The sequence below is a fragment of the Solanum dulcamara genome, chromosome 4 (genome assembly GCF_947179165.1).
Source record: "Solanum dulcamara chromosome 4, daSolDulc1.2, whole genome shotgun sequence".
Taxonomy (NCBI): Eukaryota; Viridiplantae; Streptophyta; class Magnoliopsida; order Solanales; family Solanaceae; genus Solanum; species Solanum dulcamara.
The window spans coordinates 31615039-31639521 of record NC_077240.1 but is presented as its reverse complement, the minus strand read 5'-3'; the positions used below and the strand labels follow the sequence as shown (position 1 = coordinate 31639521).

At 36.3% G+C, this 24483-nt stretch overlaps 1 protein-coding gene across 2 annotated transcripts in view; it reads right to left on the bottom strand.

Annotated features, from left to right (window-relative positions):
- Positions 1-22182, bottom strand: part of LOC129887260 (protein ALWAYS EARLY 3-like) — a 30706-nt gene extending 8524 nt beyond the window's left edge. The window contains exons 1-17 of one of the 2 annotated variants that reach the window (XM_055962288.1): positions 22020-22182; positions 21607-21665; positions 21200-21329; positions 20078-20176; positions 19888-19950; positions 18147-18224; positions 17164-17338; positions 16505-16764; positions 16058-16415; positions 12956-13033; positions 4608-4855; positions 4470-4526; positions 4022-4327; positions 3768-3946; positions 3365-3647; positions 2430-2657; positions 169-330 (exon numbers count right to left, since the gene is read on the bottom strand). In XM_055962288.1, the coding sequence (XP_055818263.1) occupies positions 169-330; positions 2430-2657; positions 3365-3647; positions 3768-3946; positions 4022-4327; positions 4470-4526; positions 4608-4855; positions 12956-13033; positions 16058-16415; positions 16505-16764; positions 17164-17338; positions 18147-18224; positions 19888-19950; positions 20078-20176; positions 21200-21310 (2685 nt within the window). In that variant the 5' untranslated portion in view covers positions 21311-21329; positions 21607-21665; positions 22020-22182. The remainder of the gene's footprint in view (positions 1-168; positions 331-2429; positions 2658-3364; positions 3648-3767; positions 3947-4021; positions 4328-4469; positions 4527-4607; positions 4856-12955; positions 13034-16057; positions 16416-16504; positions 16765-17163; positions 17339-18146; positions 18225-19887; positions 19951-20077; positions 20177-21199; positions 21330-21606; positions 21666-22019) is intronic. The other variant, XM_055962287.1, reaches the window with a different exon arrangement.
- Between the last annotated feature and the right edge of the window lie 2301 nt (positions 22183-24483).

Sequence of the window (24483 nt, the reverse complement as noted above, 5' to 3'; positions counted from 1 at the left end):
CATGTTGAATTGAATTGGAGAGTGAACATGTTATTTAGGTCTACACTACTTGCATAAGCAGACAAAGATATGAGCATATGTAGAGAGAGAGAGAGAGAGAGCTAGCTTTCATTTGTAAATTTTCATGCATGGATCATAAGAGGTAAAAACTAAGATTAGTTTTGTAACCTTTTTGTCTAGTGCACGAGTCAACTCCGCAAGAGCTTGAACATCAGCTTCCTTTGCTTGAATCTGAGTGACAGCAGAAGGCTTTGAATATGCTATCTGGTGATATGCAGAGGTTTCCATGACTCCAGATTTAGATTGCATATCAGCTTCTGCTGAAGCCACCTGGCCATCAAGTTACTCATAATTTATGTGGAGGGATAACACATTGATAAGCCTACAAAACTGTGTGTTCTTCTTAAAGGAAAGGGGACAGCAAGTCTCAAAAGAGATGGTGGAGAGCAATTCCTTCATGTATTTGGTGGACAGTGTGGACCCAAAGGATTGGAAGGTGTTTTGAGGATAGATTCAATACTATGCAGAAAATTAAGTGGAAATGTATTGTAAATTTTCATTTCTGGTGTAAAGAAGCAAATGTAGAGGATAAGACTTTTTAGGATCTCTGTAATTAGTTTTTGGGTCCACAGTTACTGTTGATAACATTTTGGAGTTGTCTCTGAGGAATATTAATTACCAGTTTTCAAAAATTATGTGTAAAAGAAAATTCACTAACAAAATCAGAAGGGAGTTACGATCAAAACTCTAAAGGGAATTCTCAAGGTATATATCAATATAGACTATATAGTATGACAGAGCTTTTGAGATCCAGGGTAAAATTGGCAATCATGAAATCTACTAACCCCCAAGTTGAATGTCGGCTTTTCCGTTTCTGAGGTAAACCAACTTGAGGTTCAGCTTTCTAGATCAAAAATCTACAAATATACCCTTTCCGTTTATGTGTACTGAAGATATAATTAAGTAGTGTGTTCTCTCTATTAGAGAGGTCCTAAGTTCGAATCCCACTGCCACCCATTATCAAAAAGAATTTCCACGTGCTTGGTCCATAAAAAAGAACCAAACCCTGCACATGAGGGGGGCATTGCATGTTGAAGATACAATTAAGTAGCTAAAAGTAAGTTTTCTCTAACAATTTAAGCTTTCAGATGATATGGTAAAACACTTTAACAATGTGGCCTACTTTGGGTGTGGTATTTCACCTCAATTACCAAAATTTAGAAAACAAGGGCAGGTATGTTAAATTAAAATAGAAATACTATCAAATATTTATATTTTAGTTTTCAAAAGCCAAGTATTTTAAGAATAATTTGATGGCTAAATCTCATAATTTTAACCCCCCCGCCCCCCAAGTCAACCTAGAACAATTAACTTGGCACAGAAGTACTATATTAATGTGGTACAAAAAGTTATATGATACTTATCTGTGTTCTTGCAACAATTTGCATTTTATTTCTTACAAACTATAATGTTACAGTTGATCCAGCAGAGTTTTTCATTCACCAGAAAAGCACTACAAACATCTATTTCGTATGGGTGTATATAGATTCTTTGATCGATTATGAAAATATGTGATAAAAAATCATCAAGTGGGGTTGGTCCAGGGCTTAGTTCAATTGACAGGGTGAGGGGGGCTTCAGACTTAAGCCAGAGATTCAAGCCTTATGTGAACTGAGCTTGGTATTAAGTGGAGAAGAGAAGAGGGGTGGATCCATTATTCCCGAGTTTCGAAAGCTGCATTGGTCCTAAGGGTTGGCCCCAGAAGGATTTATAGAGTCATAAAAAGAATAATCAAGGGGAAATTGAAGAAAAGAAATAACTGCATGAGAAAAAGAAGCATCACAATAAATTCAGAAAGGAAACATCACAGAATTATGATTTGGAATCAGATAAGAAGTCCTCTCCTAAAGCCTAACGTTAATTTGTTTGAACTTTGACCCAAGGTCACTCCAACCTGTTCTAATATTTCAAGCTTGGTAGGTGGAAGCTCTACTAAACCTCCACCCACCGCTTAATGGGACAAACCAAAACACAAAATACTAAACATAGATTACCACACACTCCAAAAGCTAGAAGAACCAAAAGGCCAATATTTATGAGATAAGCACAGATACAAGTAACAACTACTCCAAGCTCCATTGAACCTATGAATCTGTGTTCATAGTTTTTATAGAGAAGTTATAACTTGTAGGGAAAGAGTTAATCTTTCACTTATGTTTTTTTCTTCCTGATAAGTAAATTCTTTGGTTATGTTTTCCCAAGTTGCAACAAAAGGCAGATAATTCCTAGGGGTCATAATTGTTATGATTAGGAACTGGATGGGACATATTGCAATATAAATTTTTAAACCTGGGTTCTTGAGAATCATTGAATCCAAAATATATGAGGTACAAAAGGTATTTAAGGAAGAGTAGAGGAGAACCACTGACCCTTGTCTGCTTTAGGAGATTACTGATGGGACGACTTGGTGGGGAAAAATGAGAGGAAATGTCGCCATTCTCCATGCTGTCACCAGCCGGAAATTTCATAAACTCATTTGCTCGTGCATTCATCTTGAGCTCATTGAAGCTCTCGAAAAACTTGTCAACAGCATCAGCATGCCTTGTAAGTAATGTGGGCATGTTTTCAAATGGATTTAGAGGCATGCAATCAATGTCCTGCCAGAGCATTAAATGTTCTAATTAGTCATCAGGTCCAGAAACCAACCACTGAACAACCAAAACACAAAGTACTGAAATACCGATTCTTTTTACAAGTACAGTACTGAAATACTGATTCATACACACAGTAACTGTTATGAACAAGTAAAAAAGCTAGTTACAAGGACAGAAAAGCTTTGTCTTCCAATAGATAAAAGAGATTACACGCAGGAGTTCAATAATTCAGTTTGGTTGGGATTTGAGTAATCAATTAAATTTAGTAATGCCTTTCTTTTTCTCCTACTTTCTGTCAGAAGCATCCTCGGAAGAAAGATTAGGCTTTCCATGTCTGGAGGATGGCACCCCAGCGTGAGTACAGACATTTGGACTCACTATAACATAACCTGATTCCTAATTTTATTTCTTTCACATTATGGGATAGCTTCGAAAGAGACATAAACAATTAATAAACTACTAAATCCCAAACTAGTTGTACTTGGTTATATTTATCCTATGTATCCGTCTTCTCTATTCAAGCACACACTTCAATCAAATACTAAATAATGTTTTATAAAAGGCAGATAAGGGATTTTCTATATCCATATATGTGTTACTTGCACCTTCGTAATCATCTCTAATCTTGTCCAATCTTTGTGAACCTAAGAGAAACTATAGACTAACATGGTAGAATATCATATGAGCACATTTAAGCAATAATGTATTACCATGACAAATTCAACCCCAAGCTCTGGTCGGTCAAACTGAACACGACATCTAGAGTGATCAACTGTCAGCACATTTCCATCATGTATCTCTCTTGTTTTTGGATGGATTGCAATCACACGTTGCCCTACCGACAAAGGCCTTGCAAGATCTGTGGGTAGCCCTTCCCTGGTACCTTCACGAAGTTCGGTATAATGTGACCTGACAGATTCCCGGTATTGATTAAGTTTCTCCTTTTCTTCATTCAAGAATTGCTCAGAGAATCGTCGTGGTTTGCCAAGAGAGCTACATCAAGGCGAGGATTGAATGGTCCATGATTAACATAAAAATAACAAACTCCAAATGTTTAGGACTTGTCCAGGAAATAGAGTGACTTCTAAATTGAAGGAAAGTTGAGAGGTATACCTTCTTATGACGCCCCATTCAACACGAGTTAACCTTGGAACATGCCCTAATCCAACATGATACAGGTACTCCACAAATTCCCTTTTGGCAAACCAAGGGTAGTCAATTGCGCTGTAGAACCACTCATACGTACACCATCTTCGTACCTGATGGTTGGAAAGGCAACTGGAAATCTTTTTCTGCAATGTATGCAAGTTAACTATTGTTCATATCACGATAATGAACTACAAGATGGACAAAGGTGCATAACTAACCTTAAGACTGAATGCTTTGTCACGAAGTGCAGTGAAAGATGCACTAGTATCATCCAAACTTTTATCAGGAATCTTCAAATCTTTTTGCCTTTGAGGTTTTTTCAGGTCCAACTTACGTCTGCTTCTGACTTTAGTAGGTAAGTTCACCTGGTTTTCCACAGGAATCTGTGCAGTTGATTGAGCTGAATCACTTCGTTCTGTTCTTGGATCTGCACATGATGAATGCTCCTGATCTTTCATTAATTTAGGCGAGACCTGGTAGGATCTTTTACCCTTATTAGTCGACTTCTTTGATGCTTCTTTTGCCTATAGGAGAAAAAATACCATGTCAAATTGAAACAGTGCAGCTGATTGAAGTATCCATTCTCGCAAAATTCTCAACACTGCATCTCAAACATGTCTAAATCTCGAAACAATCACTTAAATTGGACAAAAGTAAGAAAATCACCGCAGCTTCCTGAGATTCAGTAACATCATAGTTCACATGACCTTCAGCTTTTCGAGCCTGCATGATTTTTCTCAGAAATGTTACACATCATTTACACATCAGAATATTGAACAGGGATGCAATGCTGTCTCCTAATACCTTAGACAACATTGCTTTCTGTGCCCTCCTCGCCTGCTTTGTTTCAGGAACAGTATTAACATCAGTAACTTTACCATGCTTTGATGCTGTACTGGAAGCAACTTCAAACTTTGATAAAGGTTGAATCCATCTCGATTTAACCCCCGCCGATCCACGTTTGTCTCTTTGTCTGTGTGCTGAAACGGCTTCCAAGGAGCAAGATTCATTGACATGATCATCAATTTCATCCTTGACCTGGATCATTGACTCTGAAAAGGAAAAAGAGAGAATCTAATCTACTCGCAGTTAAGACAGAATAACAACTGAAAAATCAAATGGAAACACATGAAGTGTGATCAAGATACAGGATATTTAGCAACTTAGCATACCCAACACTTCAATTGAAAACAAAAGAAAATAGTTCAGGGAAAAAACAAACTTAAAGCACCAGAAGTGAAAGGAATTTGAAATCACAAGCAGGAAGAAATATCAATGTCACAACTTTGCGAAGATGGAAGAATTAAACGCTAGTCATATACTAAAAAGGTAAGAAAAATTGTAAGGTAGGAAGCTCTCCACAAGCTATTTGGACAATACAGAGAGCACAAACAAAGAAAAATGGAAAATACTCATCTTCTACAACACAGAAGAAATACACGAAGGAGCAGGCCAGCAGATTATCATGACAAGGAATAGTAAACAAAAATCTTGTTTTATTGTCCTTGAATCACAGTTAGGTCTACGAGTTCCAGGTTCTTCTATACTTGCTAATACATCCTGAATCCATATACTTAGTGATAAACTTACCATCAAAATTCTAAATCAGTAACCTCCTTACATAAACGTACAAAAACAGAGTTAAGAAAAAGCAAAGATTGCTGCTATCTCCATCCAATATTACCAGCTATTTCAGGAATTAGCGCAAGCATGCCTTGGATTTATTTTCTCTCCTACCTGAGGGATATAGCACATGGTGACCCGTGAATGAATGTTAAAAAGTAAGCTTATACAATAATATACTGTCTGCATTGAAATTGATGTCAGGACATTGTAAGCCACATCCTTGCATGCTTTTATTTAGTTACTTGTACAGAAATTTTGAAAAGATAAAATTTCAGAATAGATAAGAAGTACCTAGGCATGTACAACACTTTTTTCCAGCCAAATGAAGATGAGCACATTAGGTAGAATATCACAATCTAAATAATTTCTTCCTTTTGGTTTATTCTAAATAAGGAAACATCCATTTTACTACAAAAAGGGGATGCTTTCGGAATAAATTAATTACCTACTTATATGTCATAAACTGCAGACAGATTTGAGATATTTGGTGCATGTTCTTAAATATATGTGGTTTTCAGTTAGTTAGCAGGATCAGAAGGTTCAAAAATGCTAAGATGCCCGGAGAACTATTCCTATGAGCTTATTATGGATCAAATGGATACACTTTTGAAAGTGAAAAGCGCAAAAAAGAGACAAGGTCAACTAGGCTTGAAGTGAAAAGCAAGAAGTGAAGTGCACAATTTACAGAAGATTAGAAAATACCAAACATGCATGGATTTAGTACTATAACAAAAAAAAATTGAGTAAAGTAATTTTGTATTAAAACTAGTACTTAGGTAGTACTGAAAAAACAATTTACAAATGGAATAGATACAAAATATACCAGATATGAAACCAATCCTAAATGGTGCCTAGGACATCTAGGATTGATTCAGCGTCACTAGAATACAGTTTAGTGCACCAAAAACAGAAAAGCAAAATGCATTTTAGCTTAATATCCTCTACTAAACTCCTTCTATCCTCAAAACATCTATCATTTCTTTCTTTCCAAATAGTCCACCAAATATATGATGGGATGATCCTCCATCTTTCTCTGTTTCCTGCACCCGCTCCTGCTTCCTCCCAGCTAAAAAGAGTGTCAGCAATCTGGCTTGGCATTGTCCAGGCTATGCCTCCTAGATTGATGAAAATCTTCCACAGTTGATCCATAGTACTGCAGTGTAGGAACAAATGGTTTACTGTCTCAGCTTCCTTTTCACAAAGGAAACATCTAGAGCAGAGAGCAATATTCCTTTTGATCAAATTTTCATGTGTCAAAACTACTTCTTTAGCTAGAAGCTAGGTGAAACAAGATACTTTGTAAGGTATCTTAGTCTTCCAAATATGCTTCCAAGGCCAGTTAGTAATATGTGGCTCTACCTGGTTCAAAATCATATACCCTGGCTCTACCTTGTCCACTCCACCAAAAGCAATATGTACCTTCTTGTAACCCTTGAAAACTCTCCAATTGGTTAAACAGTTCCACAAATCTAGGTATCTCCCAATCATTCAACATTCTTCTGAATCTAAGGTCCCACCCTTGTTGTGTCCACATCTCGGCAACTGATTTATGTTGGTCTAAGGCTATAACAAATAAATCTGGGAACAAGTCTTTAAAGCTCCTTGTCTCGATCCATTTGTCTTTCCAAAACCTAGTCTTGTTCCCATTAACCACTCTGATGTGGCAGTGATTTTTGAGAAAAGACCAGTAGCTTCTGATAGACCTCCAAAGACTGGTCCCATATGGAGTATTGACCTCCTTGGAGACCCAGTTGTCCTCTTCCCCATACTTGCTCTTTATGACTTTGCTCCATAGTGATTGAGGTGCCTGTGAATATCTCCAGAGCCATTTAAGCTTCAAAGCTTTGCTATGATGCTTCAAATTCCTGATGCCAAGTCCCCCTGTCTCTTGCTTCTGATGATTTCCTTCCAGTTGACTCGGTGAAAAGCTCTTTTTTCCTTATTTTCTTGCCAAAGGAAGGATCTCCTGATCATGTCCAGCCTTTGAATGACTCCGGAAGAGATTGGGAATAGGGAGAGCATATAAGTAGGCAAAGCATCCAAGACAGCATTAATCAAAGTGAGTCTACCTCCAAGTGACAAATACTGAGATTCCCACCTTGTCAATTTCTTCTCAGACTTCTCCAATACTGAGTCCCAAATCCCTTTGGATTCAGATTTTGCTCCCAGAGGCATACCTAAGTATTTTGTTGGTGGGTTGCCCACTTCCCCACCTAGGATAATAGCTAGCAGCTCCATATCAAGCACCTGATTGATGGGATAAATGTGGCTCTTCTTCTGGTTGATGTGTAGGCCTGAGATGGCCTCAAACAGAATTAGTATCACTCTCAAGTACTTCAATTGTTCCTCTTCTGCCCCACAAAATATTAAAGTGTCATCAGCATACTGAAGATGAGTGATTTCCATTCTTTGGTTATTGTTTCTGGCCACTTCAAAACCTTTGATCCATCCATTAGTATTGGCCACCTTTACTGCTGTTAAGACCTTCCATGGCTAAAATGAATAACAAAGGAGATATGGGGTCCCCTTGTCTGATCCCTCTCTGAGCATTGAAAAAGCCTTAAGGGCCACCATTGACAAGAATGGATAACTTCACTGTTGAGATACAAAACTTCACCCAGGTGACCCATTTAGCACCAAAACCCATTTGCCTTAGGACTTGCAAGATAAATTCCCAATTGACATGATCATAGGCTTTCTCTATGTCAAGTTTACATAGAATGCCAGGTTTCTTTTGAGAAATTCTTGAATCAACTACCTCATTGGCTATCAACACAGCATCCATAATTTGTCTGCCTCCTATATAGGCCACCTGTTGTGAATCTACCAAAGTGTCCATCACCCTTTTCAACCTTTCTGTCAAGACTTTGGAGACCAATTTGTAGAAACTCCCTACTAGACTAATTGGTCTGAAATCTTTCAACTCTTTTGCCCCTTTCTTCTTGGGTATCAAGGCTATATCGGTAGCATTGAAACTTTTTTCAAACATCTCCTTAAAATGGAAGTTTTGGAAAGCTTGCATGATATCATGCTTCAGAACTTCCCCATACTTGATGTAAAAACCCATAGTATATCCGTCTGGGCCTGGAGCTTTGTCTGCTGCACACATGTTAAGACAGTTATAAACTTCATGTTCTTCAAATTCTCCTTGCAAAACTTCTTTTTCAGCTTCTGCAATTCTAGGACAGTTGTTGATGTTTCCAATAGGCCTCCAATCTACCTCCTTTGTATAAAGCTTTTATTCTTGCCGGTTCCACAATAGTCTCCCCTTGCACCTCTAGTTTGTCAATGTGGTTTGCATCTCTTATGGGCATTTACTGATTGATGAAAAAACGTGGTGTTTTTATCACCTTCCTTGAGCCATAGTGCCCTTGATCTCTGTCTCCATACACTCTCCTCATTTTTTAGGACTTCTTCCCGTTCCAAATATAACTCGACTGTTTTAGCAACTTTCCTCTTCTGTCAGGATCCTTGAGTCCAGAATTGAGTCCAGATCTGCCATTTGGTTAAGCAATCTTGACTTTTGAAGTTTCAAATTCCCTTGATCACACTTACTCCATTCCTTGAGCTTTCCTTTAAGGGCTTTAAGTTTGGAGGCTAAGATGTAATCGGGTCTCCCCGAGAACTCAAAAGAATTCCACCCGTCACTAACTTTGTCCACAACCTTCTTTTGTCAACCACCAATTCTGGAATTTGAAATAAGATTTTGGAACCTCCCAGCTACCACATTGAAGTGCAATAGACACATGATCAAAAACTAGCCTCAGCAAAGGCACTTGTTTTATGTTACTGAAGCTTCCATCACATTCGGATGAGAAAAGAAATATGTCTATCCTTGAAGCAACCTCTTGATTTTCTCCCTTAAACCATGTGAATGAGCCATCTTCCCACTATGTGTCAACCAATTCCATATCATTATGAAGTCGAGAACTCCACCATTGCTGAAGTACTTTTGTTGCAGTTTCTTTTTTTAGAGTGAAATCTGCAGACATTAAAATCTCCACAGATTACCCAAGGACCTTTTATCAATCCTCTCACTGCCCCTAGTTCATCCCAAACTAACCTCCTTTCTATCTTTCCATTAGGTGCATATACGCTAGAGATATGAAGAAAATTCCTGTAGAACTGCCTCAAATTTGCAGGTTAGGGAATAGGCTCCTATCTGTAGCACTTCTCCCTTCCAGACCCTACAATCCCACATCATGATTATTCCTCCTCTGATACGACTAGCTTCCAAACAAACAAACCTTGTTCATCTTCCTCCCCCGATCTGTTTAATGTGATCCTGACAGTTTCCTTCTAATTTTGTTTCTTGCAAACATACTATGTCTGTTTTCCAGTCTAAAAGTTGGCTCTTGACGATTCTTTTCTTCCCGTGATCATTCAGCCCCCTCAAGTTCCATGAAACAAGTTTTAGCTTCATTGGTCATTCTAAGTTTTCCTCTTCCTCTTTGATCTACCTCCACCACTTTTGAAATTTACTTCAAAGGTAATCAGATTTTTCAGCTCTAGAGAGCCTTTGCTTCTGATTTTCTTAATATCTGTGATTGGTTCCATTCTTCTTGTTTGCCTACTCACATCACTTTGCATAAGTAGTTGAAGAGTTTCCTTCTCATGGCCTTTATAATCAATTCCGAACATCTTACTGATTTTTAACAAATTTTGTTTAACCCAGGCAGTTGCTTCCGACTCCGTTTCCAGAACAACTTCATTTTGTTCTGCTTGTAGTGGAGATACCTGCTCTACTTCCCAAAGATCCCCATTGATTGACGGCTCAATAATTGAAAATTGTTGTTGTTCCTGCATTGGGCCCTCCCCTTCCGTGTCTCCTTTCCCCTCAGCATTGGAACTCCCTTCTTCTTTCCTAGATACCACTTGCATGTTGCCGTCGATTTCTCTAGCTGGAGCTTTGCCATGTATCAGCACCACCTGCAAATTCCCAGAAAGATTATCGGACTGATTCAAAAGGGGTTTGCTCGACGTGAGTTCTACTAGTAGTATGTCCCTTCTTTCAATAACGGGCTCCTCCACAATATTGTTGTAAATAATTTGGGTTGGATAAGGCCCAATACAATTATTGTTGTCGAAATGGCCCAAAGGATGCAGTGTTTCTCCTAAATAATTCTCATGCTCCTCACATGACCTCACGTGGGTTTAAAATTTGAAATATCCACCCCCATGTGACCCTAACTCCTCCAATCAATAATTGTCAACTATCCAACAGAGTCTATTACCTCATAGGACTCTAAGGACCGTCGGACAAAATTCTTTATTGTGCCATTGAGCTTTCCATCTCCAGGCGCCAGAATCACTATCAGAGCTCTTTCGACACTAGGTTTTCTTTCCACCCAAATTGGAATAAAGAAATTTAGACCCTCTTTCAAGATAGTTACTTCACTTGGAACGTTCCGACCATCCCCCTTTACTTCTATTCGAGCCCATTTCAAGGGATTCTTCAATTCAGTCTCTTCCTCCGTCGATTTCCAGCCGCCACAAAGGTCTCCAATTTGTTGAAAAATTTCATGCGACCATAAGTGAAGAAGTAGCCCAGTCTCTCTGATCCAAGGCATTTTCTCTTCTGTGCCGCCAGTGTGCACCCAGCTATAGGGTTCCACCATTCCAACCAAACCCTAGATTTCTTCCCGGTCGACCCTCCTTGAAGTATCTGCTCAGCCGTATTCCTATTGGGGAGTTCAAAAAGGAAAGAACTACCTATCATCTCGTAGACATTAACCCCAAAAGCTTTCTTCCAAGTTGACGATGCCCATTTTATAACCTCGGAGAGGGTAGACACCTCATAGCCAAGATTGCCAAAGTTTCCTCTAATACATCTTCCAAGTAAACCTCTGTCATACTCAATTGTAGCAGTAGTGGAAACCTCCTGCTTTTTGCTTTCTAGAACTTCAGTTGTATATGACTTCCATTTACTGTCCTCAACGAACTTGGCAACTGGGTGGTTAGTATCAACTATTCTGTGTGGAGCTTTTAATGTTCTTGGCGGTGAGTAGTTAATGAAGTTTCCCATCTTGAGTGCAATGTCTTTCCAACCAGCATTGAATACTTCTGGCATTATAACTAATGCTCTATCATCTCCTTTTAGAGACAAAAGAATCATAAATCTTCTGTGAGCATTAAACTTCATTGTACTAAAATACTCTACCATTTGGTCTCCATCTCCTCACAAGATTCTTGCTGTTGTTTGAGGCTTATTTCAGGAAAAAACAAATCCACTCCATCACTTTTTTGCTGAGAGCTATTCTTCTCATCATGTTTTTACTTCGCTCCACCTAATCAAACCAGACGTCCTCGCCAAATGTCCATATGGTAATATCGAACGACTTGAAACCGACGTTGAAATAAATCCTATTTTCCCATGTCTTTGGAAAGAAACTGAAGTGAAGGAAGGGAGAAAGCTATCGCAGAAGGAGATAGCTGAGGGAAGGATGAGGTTGGTAGTTTTGAGGCGGCCTATCGGAAAAAGGGTACTCTCTCTCCTAGGAAGTAGGAGAGGGTGTTTTGGGGAAGTGTGCCTGAGAGCATTTTTCTTGAGCCTATAATAATTGACTTTCAACTAAAATAACTAATTCAATATCAAATATACAACAGCATTAATATTAATCCAACTCCTCAAAGTTGAGTTTCACGGACCGACTGCTTCTTGTTGAGGTCACTTTGTGCTTCATTATTTGAAGATCACAATTCACTAAAGTGCATGGCTTTGGCCCGTGGAGAGACAACCCTCACCTTCCCTCGCATCACATTAAGCAAACAAGTGATAGCTTATAACAACGATGACCAGATAGGAATCATTTAACAAAGAAATAATATAGCTATCGTGAAGTTCAAAGGTCTACAGAATTTGAATTTTGGTGTAGGTTGAACATAGTAAATAGTATAGAGGATACTGTGTTACTAGATCTCAAATATGCTCAGTATCTTTTGAATCTTTCCAAAGCACTTTCTAGGTGCTGGTATATAAATAAAATTACTTAAATTATCAAAAAAGAAAAATTACCCATGTGTCTGTGTTTGGCCCAAAGAATTACATCAAAGTTAAAGTGATTGTTTTGGCTTCCATAGACCAATTGGAGTAATTTAGTCATATGAAACACAATAGACAGGTCACAAACTCTGCAAGTGAACTCATACAGGGACATGCAAGCAGCTGTGAAGATTATTAAGGAAAGAGATAGAAGCATAGCACAGTCCGAAAGCAAATGCACAAAGATAAGCTAAACAGAAATCACTGTTCTTATACAATTTTTAGATGAAGTTAACTTTTCAGTAAATAATTCACAGAAAAAATCTGACCTCCAAGTACAGGAGTAAATTCAAAGATTGAAATTTCAAATAACAAGAGAAAATACCGGAATGAATAAAGGCCAAAGTGGCTAGAATATTAGGCTAAGACTTGGTGAATGTGAAAGGGGTCAGGAGAGACACTATCAACACCCAGCATATCCCAAATAGCCATACAAGCAAGCTTTCATGCAAAGATCTATAGAAACAGAATTTTGTACCCTTACCATCTTCATTTTCTGCTGTTGGCATCATTAGAGACAAATCAGCCAAAGTTTGTAGAGCATCAAAAGCTGAGCTTTCATCTACATGAAGGAAAAAGTAAATCAGCAGATATATCCTCTACTTTCACTCAGTCTACCAATATATAACAGTTTCTATCACATAATAACAGGTTTAAAGTCGAATTACTTTACCAAAAGTAGCAAGCTACTTTGCATTAAAATAACAGAACTCAGAAAGAACTCTTGCTTTACAACTTGAAAAACAAAGCCAAGCTAATGACAAAAGGAACAGTTTCTCAAAATATAACAGAACTTTTGTGATGTCCTAAGCCCTAAGTTGCTGAAAACTTGTAATTCTGAGTCCATCCATTCTCTACCTTTTCCTGTCTGTCTAAGACTTTTACAGATAAAGCACCTCCCTAAAGATTAATGTTATGAAGGTAATGTTCTCATCTATTGCCTGCCATAGTAAAGCCTTGTAAGGAGAAAAACTGGAGAAAAGGAAAATATCCCCAAGAATGGAAATAGCAAAGCTTAGCTTACTATCATTACAATGGCAAAGAAGTAACGGACACTTAGAGTCTTGAAGGTAGACTTGGGAAACTTGATTTGATGATTAAGCACTTGGGAAACCTATTTATGTTTCCTTTTGTTTCTTATTTTATTTGGGTTATTTGTGAAAATCTTCTCTGGCTTTCGACTCTTATTCTGATGCTGTTCACATTCTGAAGTTCCCAACCACTATGAACTTGTTAAACATTGACGGAGGGATATTTCGTATGTCAATTGTGGATCAATTCTTGAGTTGCTGCTTCTGTAAGTAACTTGTTTCCATCAATTCTATGACATGTCATGTGAAAAGAAATGGACCTCAGCCTAAATCAACCTCAAAAGCTAGCTCATGATGTGAGGATGGGCCAGTGATGACATCTAGACATGGGCTTTATACCAGATAGGAAAAGAAAAGGGGAAGGGGAGTTAAGGAGATAATATTTGAGGTTTACGTAGCCTTTTGCTAAAACAAAACAGATACTGTCTTATATACACTCATGTATTTCAACATTGTAAGAATTAATGGTCATTGTGATGAAACAAAAACATTTTCTCCTTCGAAGAGAATTAGCCCTCGTGTAGGTTAGTGCAGTAGTAACACCTCATACTTACTGCTCAGCACTACTTTCAAACTTGGATGCATGTTCAAATCTTATTGTGAGAAATATAGGAGAAAAATATTATTCAATTGTGTCTCTACATAATTACACAGAAACCCTATTTATACACACTACAATACAATCATTTACCAAGTAGGATACTATTTACTATTTCTATTCCTATTAATATTCTTATTTCTATTCCTACTCTAAGTAGGATCATATATACTTATTCTTATTCTAACACTCCCCCTCAAATTAGTGCATACAAGTCATATATCCCTAACTTGTTGCAAATGTAATTAATACGAGGACCGATCAGGGGCTTGGTGAGATATCTGCAAGTTGATCACTCGACTTCACAAAATTGACAGTCAATCTCAATGTGCTTAGCCTTCTCATTAAATACTGTATTTGATGCATAATGTCAGTCAATCTCCATGTGCTTGTTCTTCTCATGAAATACTAGATTTCGCGGCATAATGTCGATAAAACACAGTGATAATTCCTGAATTGTAGTGTTGAACTTCCCAAACCAAGTTTGAGAAGATTGTTTCAGACCATAGAGTGACTTACATAATCGATATGCAAGGCTACCAAACTCTCCCTAAGCAACAAAATAAAGTGATTGCTCCATAGAGACTTCTTCCTAGAGATCACAATGGAGAAAAACATTCTTAATGTCCAACTGATTAAAAGGCCCATGGAGAACGACAACTACAGATAGAAGAAGGCAGACATATGCTATTTTAGCCACGGGGGAGAAAATATCACTGCAATCCAACCCAAATATCTGTGTATACCTTCTACTTCTTTTTTTTTGCAAAAGTAAATTTGAAATAGAAAGAAAACACTGCAGGAAAGCTTAGATTTCTCGTAAACAATGCAACGGTCGCTGAAAAGTGCTCAAAATCTGGTATAAAATATGTGGAATGTCTCAAAATCAAGAGATGAGTAGATCTTAAACAAGAAAGTCATCGTAAAACTAGCCGAATCATACTCATGCATCAGAGTATTAGATTTGATTGCTGAAAGTGGTCACAATTTGAGAAATAAAATTATATGGATAGGGTCGGAATGATGACACGATCTTACTGGAAAGAAAATGATATGGGTAGGGTCGGAATGATGGCACGACCCTACTGGAAAATAGAAATTATATGGTTAGGGTCGGAATGATGGCACGATCCTACACAAATAAGAAAGTAGTCACCGAAAAAATGACACGGTGCTACGAAAATCGAATATGAAAAAGTAGTCACCAGAAGGATGGCACGGTGCTACACAAATAAAATATGAAAAAGTAGTCACCGGAATGATACATGGTGATACAAAAATCAGATATGAGAAAGAAGTCCGGAAAAATGCACGGTACTACGCAAATTAAATATGAAAAAGTAGTCACCAGAAAGATGCACGGTGCTACGCAAATTAGATATGAGAAAATAGTCACCAGAAAGACACACAGTGAACTCGACTTTTGCTAACATAATCATTGGCCAGACGGGCGGCATATATGGGTAATAGCCGCCCGCCGGCAGCGAAAGCTCTTTGATTCTCTACGAAGATCATAGAGGCTCTAATACCATGTGAGAAATATAGGAGAAAAATATTATTGAATTGTGTCTCTACATTATTACACAGAGACCCTATTTATAGACACTACAATACAATCATTTACTAAGTAGGATACTATTTACTAATTCTATTCCTATTAATATTCTTATTTCTATTCCTACTCTAAGTAGGATCATATATACTTATTCCTATTCTAACACTTAATAGGGACTCAACTTTGCTTATGTTTCCAAAAATGCATCCCCCTTCCCCCTCTTAACTCGTGGCAAAACGATACAATAGAACAATCAAAGAGGACCAAAGGAACATTAAAATGTTGTTAAATTATTAAAAAGGGAAATTCTAAAGAACAGTAATCTACAAAACTTTGTAATACCTCTCCCGAAAAGAACCTTTTTGCTCCTCTTTCTAGGGCCTTGTAACAAGGCCCTTGAATTATTTTCATTCGTGGCCTCCATTTCAAGTTTACCCCTCGCCGCACCCAACCTTTGACCTTCTTCTGTACCACTACATGCCTCTTTGATATCATCAAAATGATTGTCACCACTGTCATCGACTTCAAACTTTTTACCATAAGGTCTTTTTCGCTTCTGTGTTGTTCGACAAACAGCTCCAGTTTCCCCCAAATCATTCTTATACCGCATCAGCTCACCAGTGTCTGCTTCCATGCTTCCCTCTTCTTCATCCACTTCATTACTAAGAAGCTTGGCATTGCCCATATCCATTTTAACACGCTAGTTGGAAGAAAAATCAAATAGTTGATCTGTTCAGGAAATAAAGTCGATGCAGATAATCTCAATGTGAATCGAAAGTTAAGTAATACCTTTCTTTCAGCAGTCCCAACAGGTGAGGTCATAGCACCATCCGTCCTACGATTTGGTGTCTTAGAGACCTGAGGTGAACCACCTCTTTGTGAAGCTTCTGTTAAAACTAATGCTATCTTCACATCATCATCAGTGTCATCTGCCTGCAGTTTCAAACTCTGCCTACTTGGAGAAAAATACATCTCACCCTTGGGATTTTCGTAAGAAAAAGAAACAGGAAAGCGTGGGGTTCGTTTTCCAACAGCTCGAGGCCGGCTTCCTGAAAGGCAACTCCATAGAAAATTCATTAATATTATCACATGACAAGTGCTCAATCGTAAGATAAAGAAAAAGGGAGTAGGCTTCTATCTTTAGTTACAGATAATAAATGAAAAGAAAGATTTAGTCTGTTAACATTCAAAGAGGTCAAGCATCAGTTATCTGTAAATAGGTAATATGGAAGGCAGCTAAACAAAATGACATCTCAGGAAAAGCTACTACTGCATGAAAGTACAATGCACTGGTGACAATAAACTCTATGCAAGAATAACAAGCACGAAAGATTCTAATATAGGCCCAGCTGGAAAACTTTTACAGATTCTTTTTTGTCAGAATAATAGTAAATACTAAATTTAATTTATCACTTATTGTTGTGGGAGGGATACAAGGGACAACGCACCTCCCGAACGCTTCTTCTTCAACAAAGTTAAACAACCATGACTAGCTGCTAATGCTGAGGATGTCATCTCAGATGTTTTAGATATATTAGGGTGAACTTTACCCCGTGCACGTTTCTGAGGTTTTCGAGATGTTCCAGCATCCTCATTACTTTCTTGCTCACTGTCACTTGCTGCCTGACATCCCATGATCAAGTTATTCATCAGAAAATACTGACAACTAAGACTCAGCTACAATATTTAAACACTAGAATTCAGGAACCATAAATAAGTATAAGTGATAGCACTGAGCATATATACACTTCTCTTTTCAAAAAGGTTTTCTTGTCTACAGTAAGAAAAATGCTTTTACTATGACCTAATGCCTAAAGTCATCATTCCTGCTGTTTATTTAATAAGGGGCTCGTTTGGTATGAGGTACTAAGAAAATAATTCAAATATAGAATTTGGTGTTATTTTATCTCATGTTTGGTAGGCTTCTTTCAACTCCGTGTTAGTTAATACATGTATTGACTTGTACCATAATTTTGGAAAACTTTATATCTAGTTCAAGGTGGAATAACAATATTTGAAAAGACAGCAATGCTCATTATTATTATTCTCTGTCCCTTCGAAATATAAAGATAAGTGTTATTGCTTTATGAATTGATGTATTAATTTTTAATACAACAAGCCAAACATCTACTAAGATATAATCCCCGCATTACAATTCCTGTATTATAATCTTTGCATTATTGATCCATGCATTATTAATCCCTGAATAACTCGTCTTGGTACCAAACAACCCCTAACAGCTTGCAAAGACCTTTATATTCAAGACAAGCTGCATTTGCAATTGAAGAATTTAGGAATTCCATCCATCAGATTGCCACGAAGCTCAAATTCAAGGATCTCATGTGCAACACTACTCCTTAAGCTTGAAACAAATATGAAAGAAATATATAACCCTGGTGGATGGGGAAACTCAATATGTCTTAAGTCTTACCAAGTTGCAGTAGTGATCAGTCATCATGGCAATCAGCCCAGCAACAGACGCAGTCCCCTCTGGAAGAGATAAATAAGCCTGAAAATACGGTACAATGAAGTAGATAATGAATTGCATCATCATTATATATGACTTAAGTACAATATATTCAATGCTGATTAATTACTCAGTGGAGTTTATTCTAAATTTAAAATCGTATAATAATAACACCATAGAAACAATCATCACATTGTAGTTGACCTGTTACTGGCTAAAATCACAAGACCATGATTTATGATGATTTTTTTGATAAACACAATGGTTATGATGATTAACATGGCATTCCATGTTTTCTATGTATATAATCATCTAAAAGGCAAAAAAGATCATAAGTGAAGTGATTACTCTTTTTTCGACCAAATGTTGGTCAAGAAGATGATTGGTATGCTCTCCAAAAAAGAGATTGCTCTTTCTAAGTGAATGTGCTTCACCAGGAAATGACAGTTTTCTTTTAAAATTGCAATGGAGTTTGAAGGGCTGTTTCACGGTACCAATGCAACATAATAGCACCAAAAGGAAAAGGAAAATCATATCCTCGTAATGCAGATTTACGAATGTGAGGATCAGTTTTGATGCAAATCTTCAACTAATATCAATTACCCACAATATGACATTGTTCCATATCAGAATCCAGAAAAGGAAAATAAAGTAGCACTAAAAGTCTAACTAAGCTGATTAAGATGACACAGAGACGCCACATACACAAAAAGCAGAGCAATGGAATCTGGAAACTGCTCAAAACAGACAGAAAAAGAGAAGAAGAGGATGATATTATAATAACACACTGTAAGGAAACTCAATCAATTAAATATATGAAATTGCTAGTTACAACAAAATAGAAATGTCTTATTTATTAAAAGAAAACAAGGAAACACTATAAGTTTCATATTATTGCTAAGGATATACAACATCCTAGATCCTACTGCAAACACTGGGAACTATGTTCTTTCCTTTTAACACAATCCTTCTCCTTTCCTACAATTCTTCAGTGGGGATGTCATTTTTACAAGGTGCAAAACGGAAACTTGTGTGTGTGAAGGCTTTGATATGTGGCAATCTCAAAGTATTCATGGAACCCTACTTTGGACACCTGAAAGGTGAAATCTATCACGCTGGTGAGTACAAAAAAGCAAATCACGCATACACAACAGACCAGCTGATTATGTACAGAGCACTCATGGAGATAGGAGATTGCAGTTCATGTTAATAACATCCAGAGGCACATATGACCATATTACCAATAATAACCATGTAAGAGAAAAGGTTAAATTATTTCCAAGAGTAAGAAAGAATCAAAGGCTCTGTGGCAGAGGGCAAGCGATGTTAATTGATTGCCTACTAGTACTAGAGAAACTGAACAACAGATGAAAAAAGACCCTCGAAAATTGACAACCCCAACCAAATTTCTTTGTGAAAAAGATCTGACTTATTGGAGTATTTTGCTCCTCAAAGAGCTTATATTGAATAAAATGTTCACAAGCCAACAACATGAAGCATTAGAACAAGATTCCAACAAAATGGACTCACTCACCATGATATCAGTATAGATGACATTTAAGACCAGGTAAACATCAGCAGGAATATGAATAAGAAGATGAAGAGAGGTATTGCCAATCAAGATACATTGTTAGAAGATATCATAAGCTAAGAGGATTCAATTATAAAGACATGTTTCACTTTGTTGTCGGCATTCAGAGCCTACCCTATTCATCATATAAAGAGCTTCCACCATTTCTGCAGCTCGGGATTTTACTGCAGATGCAACCTGCAATAAGTACAAAGCAGATCTTAGAGGCAAGGCATCAGAGATCAATCATCAGAAGACATATGCAAGTTACAGGGTATATTCAAGAAACTTCAATTAATGGATATACTTTGAATTTGAACTTGACCTTTTTCCAATCTTTACCATACTTGCGGTATGCTTGATAGAAGCGTGTAAGGTCTTCCTCACTCCACTGGGGACCAAGCATGTCAGACAACTTCCTCTTCTGCAATTTCGAACAAAGAACCGTGTCAAAATGCAAACATAATGCCTTGCCCTCCCCCAGTCTTCATAGAATATGTTACATCAAACCTAAGAAACTAGATGAAATATTTTTCCATTCCAACTCAATTATTACCACTTTCGTTTTAAGAAACCATTGGTGTGAAGAATGAACCTTGGCGGTTTGGCTAACTCAACTCCAAAACCTAGATCATGATGGGAGGAGAGGACTGCCTGGGACCATAAAAGGAAACCATAATCCATCCCCTCAACCAATGTCGGATTTGACACTTTCGCCACGCCCAGGACCGGACATTGGAGTGTTGATAAACATAATGCGGGGTCCCAACATTGAGAAACACAACAACAACAACCAATGGACCTAGCTCTGATACCATATGAAGAAATAAACTTGGGCCTATCTCAACACCAAAAACTAGCTCACGAGGGTAGGATTTCCCAAGTATATATAAGGAAACAACAACTCTTTCCCTCAACCTGAGTGGGACTTGATTGTTGACAAGAATAAAAAAGGGAAATGTTGGAAATTTAACTTTCCAACATATTCTCCACCTTTAGTAAGAGGAAAGTTGTGGGAAAATAATTGGAAAACTTCCCCACAAAAATAACTTCCATAAAAATAGTGTGATGAAAGAATTACAATATCTTTTTAAGGAAAGTTGACAGTAAAAACCAGACATCCTCTTCCATTCAAAGAAAAACATGCAGAAAAATGTCTTGACTTCTCTGACACATTTCTAGCAACTACCTAACATCCTTGACGAAATCATTCATCTCTCTCCTTGCACACGTATCTCTTTTCAAGTTTCTAATATTGAAAAGGTAACATGCACCACCTATGCTGTCAGGAAGCTCCACTTCTCAAACAAAAAAAGAGCATGTTATCATTTCCAAGAAGACACTAATTTATCCTAGATTCCAAAATAAAATTAAAACATAAAAGAACTCACTCACATGCCTCATCATGGAATATTACAAAAACAAACAAAAGTATACTAAAACTCACCCGTTGCAAGCTTTTCTTTGCACTGTCCCCATTGACATCTTTACTGGGAGAGATTTCAGTTGTAGGAGATAGTCGCTTGTTAACGATTCTAGACTTTTTTGCCGGAGCCATGCCTAAAATCTTGGAAAACCTATACCAAAAAGCAGAATCAAGTAAGCACAATGTAAGATTCTGTTTATGACAATATGTTTTGGGAAGTGATAAAATACATCGCTAATAAGCATGATGTGCACGGCATAGTTTGTTGATCAATATATAAGCAAATGGTAAATATTCTATAAGCAAACAAGTGGCTTATTAGCAACTAGTAACTTTTTTTGACCTTCAGAACTCACATAGTCCTTCTAAATGGTTATCAAAGATATGCATGCATAATTTGTATAAACAGCTTTAAATTGTAGCTGCACCTTAAGTACTTTTACCGTGCTTCCGTAGGTTTAAACAACATCTTCCATATAAATTTATTCTGCGCACACACCAAAAAAAAAATTACTTGCTTTTACCTAGTAAATCCAGCAAATATATGGAATTATGCCTACCAATAATTCCTATTGATAAGATCAATAAATTTTCTTGCATGAGGAACAAGGGTTTATTAACATCTCTATACCCTTCAATCATGCCAAAAGATACCATTACCAACTCTCAGCACTCAACAGAATTAACAAGAAACACTTAACAGATATAAAAATGGCGATCTGATAAACTTTATGAAAGACCCAGAAAGAAAAGATTGAAACTTTCAAAATCATAGTTAAAAACCCCTTTTTTGCACCAATTTGTTGGGTAAAGCAAAAAAGAAAAAGGTGAGTTTGTTTACCTATCAAAACTGTTTGAGCTTCTCAGTCAAAATTCATAACCATGAGCTGCGATACAAATGAGAGAATTTGATAGGTGAATTTTGAAGCGAAGGTGAGAAATTGCAGAAATTTGCGGTAGAGAGAATGGGAGAAAAAGATGAAAATATTTGGGGGTATTAGCCGCGAAACTCTGTATTTGTATTTTCTGCCAGCAAAATTGTTTTATTTTGTATATTATACTTTTCCTTTACGAATTGAATTTAAAATAATTTGTCTTTTTCTCATTCAAGAATTGTTAGTGTTTAAATAGGATACTGAAACTTTTGAAATAAAAATTACGGGAACGATTTTTAGGTAGGGTTGTTCACAGTTTTGATTAAAATTAAAATTAAATTGAAAATTTAATTAAATTGAATAAAAAAATAATATTTGGTTTGATTTGGTTTTAAATTTAAAAAATCGATAATATTTGGTTTGGTTATGATTATAGTAAAAAATAACCGAACCAAACCGATAACTATACACATAAAATTTATAATTATTTATATGTATAATATTAGCTTTTCATAAATAATTAAAGATATTTTATACCTTTTAATTATTAATTTTCATAATTTAATTAAAGATAAAATTGATTATATTATGAATTCTCTAGTTAGTTTAGTTTAAATATGTAATTTTTTTCATTTTAATGGACAAAATTATTTGTATTTTGGAACCTCTGTTTGACTTGTTTTTTTAAATCTAAACTGCGTTGTAAGTTTGGTCCACTTGATTTGCCATCAGCATGTCTTTTCTTCAATATGTAGCAAAGTTCGCCTTCGTGGGCTGTGAGGAAAAAAGAATTTCATAAGAAATTTGAAGAATGTGGAGAGAGAATATTTGAATTGTCCCGGCTAGTCATAAACCAAAAAACTGAACTAAACCGACAATAACCAAACCGGTGGTTATTATTTTACTTGGTTTGGTTATGGTTTTAGACATTTAAAAACCGACTAAATTGGTTTGATTATGATTTTAATCAATAACCAATCCAAACCGAATCATGAACACCCCTACTTTTAGGTTTTAACTTAGGAATTAGCTAGTAGGTATAAATTATAATAGTGAATTTTACGATAAGATTTTAAATTAGGAACGATATTTTCTTCTCAAAAATTTTGTTTTCTGGAAAAAAATAAAATAAATAAATTTAAAGGCCCCACCTATTCATTGAAAATATACTTTTTCAACTACGTAAAAGAATATGGCTCTTTTGGTATGTGATTATTTTTATCAAAGACATTTTATTTCTATGTTAAATAAATATAAACAATTAAAATTATTGCTAACAATGTTTTGTGAACGATAATTTAAAATAATAATATGACGATTTAATTAAAAGGTAGAAAACATAGAGTGAATAAAAACCAACATAAAAAAAGCTTATTTTTCGGACATTTTAAATAAGTTTATCTTGAATTTTTTTTTTGTTATTTATCTATATATTTTTTCAAAGAAAAACTTTAGAATAGCTCGTAGTTGTTTGTGTTGACCACATCATTTGATTAAGCACATTTATTAGTATTAGAAAAATAATTTATGCTTGGTCATATTTTTTATCAAAGAGATTCTTAAGATTCAAAATTGTATTAAGAAAAAGGACATTTATGAACTTGGATAAAAATAATAGGAAAAAAAACACTTATACTCCAAAAAAGTAAAGTATAACCCTTGAAGGCTCATATCTTTTTTTTAAAAAGACATACATCTATTTTTATTTACGCATGTCGTTAGCACCCATTCTTTTTTTCCCTCTCTAATACCATCACAGTATGTTACAATATATGAATATACTTTAATGATATCAAAGAGTAATTGAGCGATGTTTTCATTGAAGGATTGTTTTTTCCTCCTTGATACCATCAAAATATAATATATTATATTGGTATCAAAGAGGAACTGATAGTGTTTTCATTGAGGTTTGCTTCAGTCCTTCGATGAGATTACTCAATCATACCATTACAGTATATTTACATATTGTCATGATATCATTGATTTATGATACCAATAGGGTATCAATATACCGACGAAGTAACACAATGATTAAGTTTAATCCTATATGATACCGATATAGTATAATATATCGACAGAGAATCACAAAAGATTAATTTATAGTAGTGATACTGATGTCATGCTGACATCATGCGCGAAATAAGAAAGAAAAAAGTGTGGTAAGAAGGTAAATAATTTGGGTCGTTGGTCCATTAAACCTAAATAGATTGGATTGGGTCCATTTTTGATAAATAGTTTCACAATCCATTTTTTGTAGTTTATGTTAGTATTATTGTATTCCTCTATTTTATAGCTGATATTGTTTCTTTTACTCTAGTTATCTCTATTATTTTTTTGTTGTCGATATCATATCCCTCTTCAGTTCTTTTTTCAACATAGCTTTTAACTTTATCTTTTGTCAAATCTGCTTTGAAAATATTTTCCTCAAGT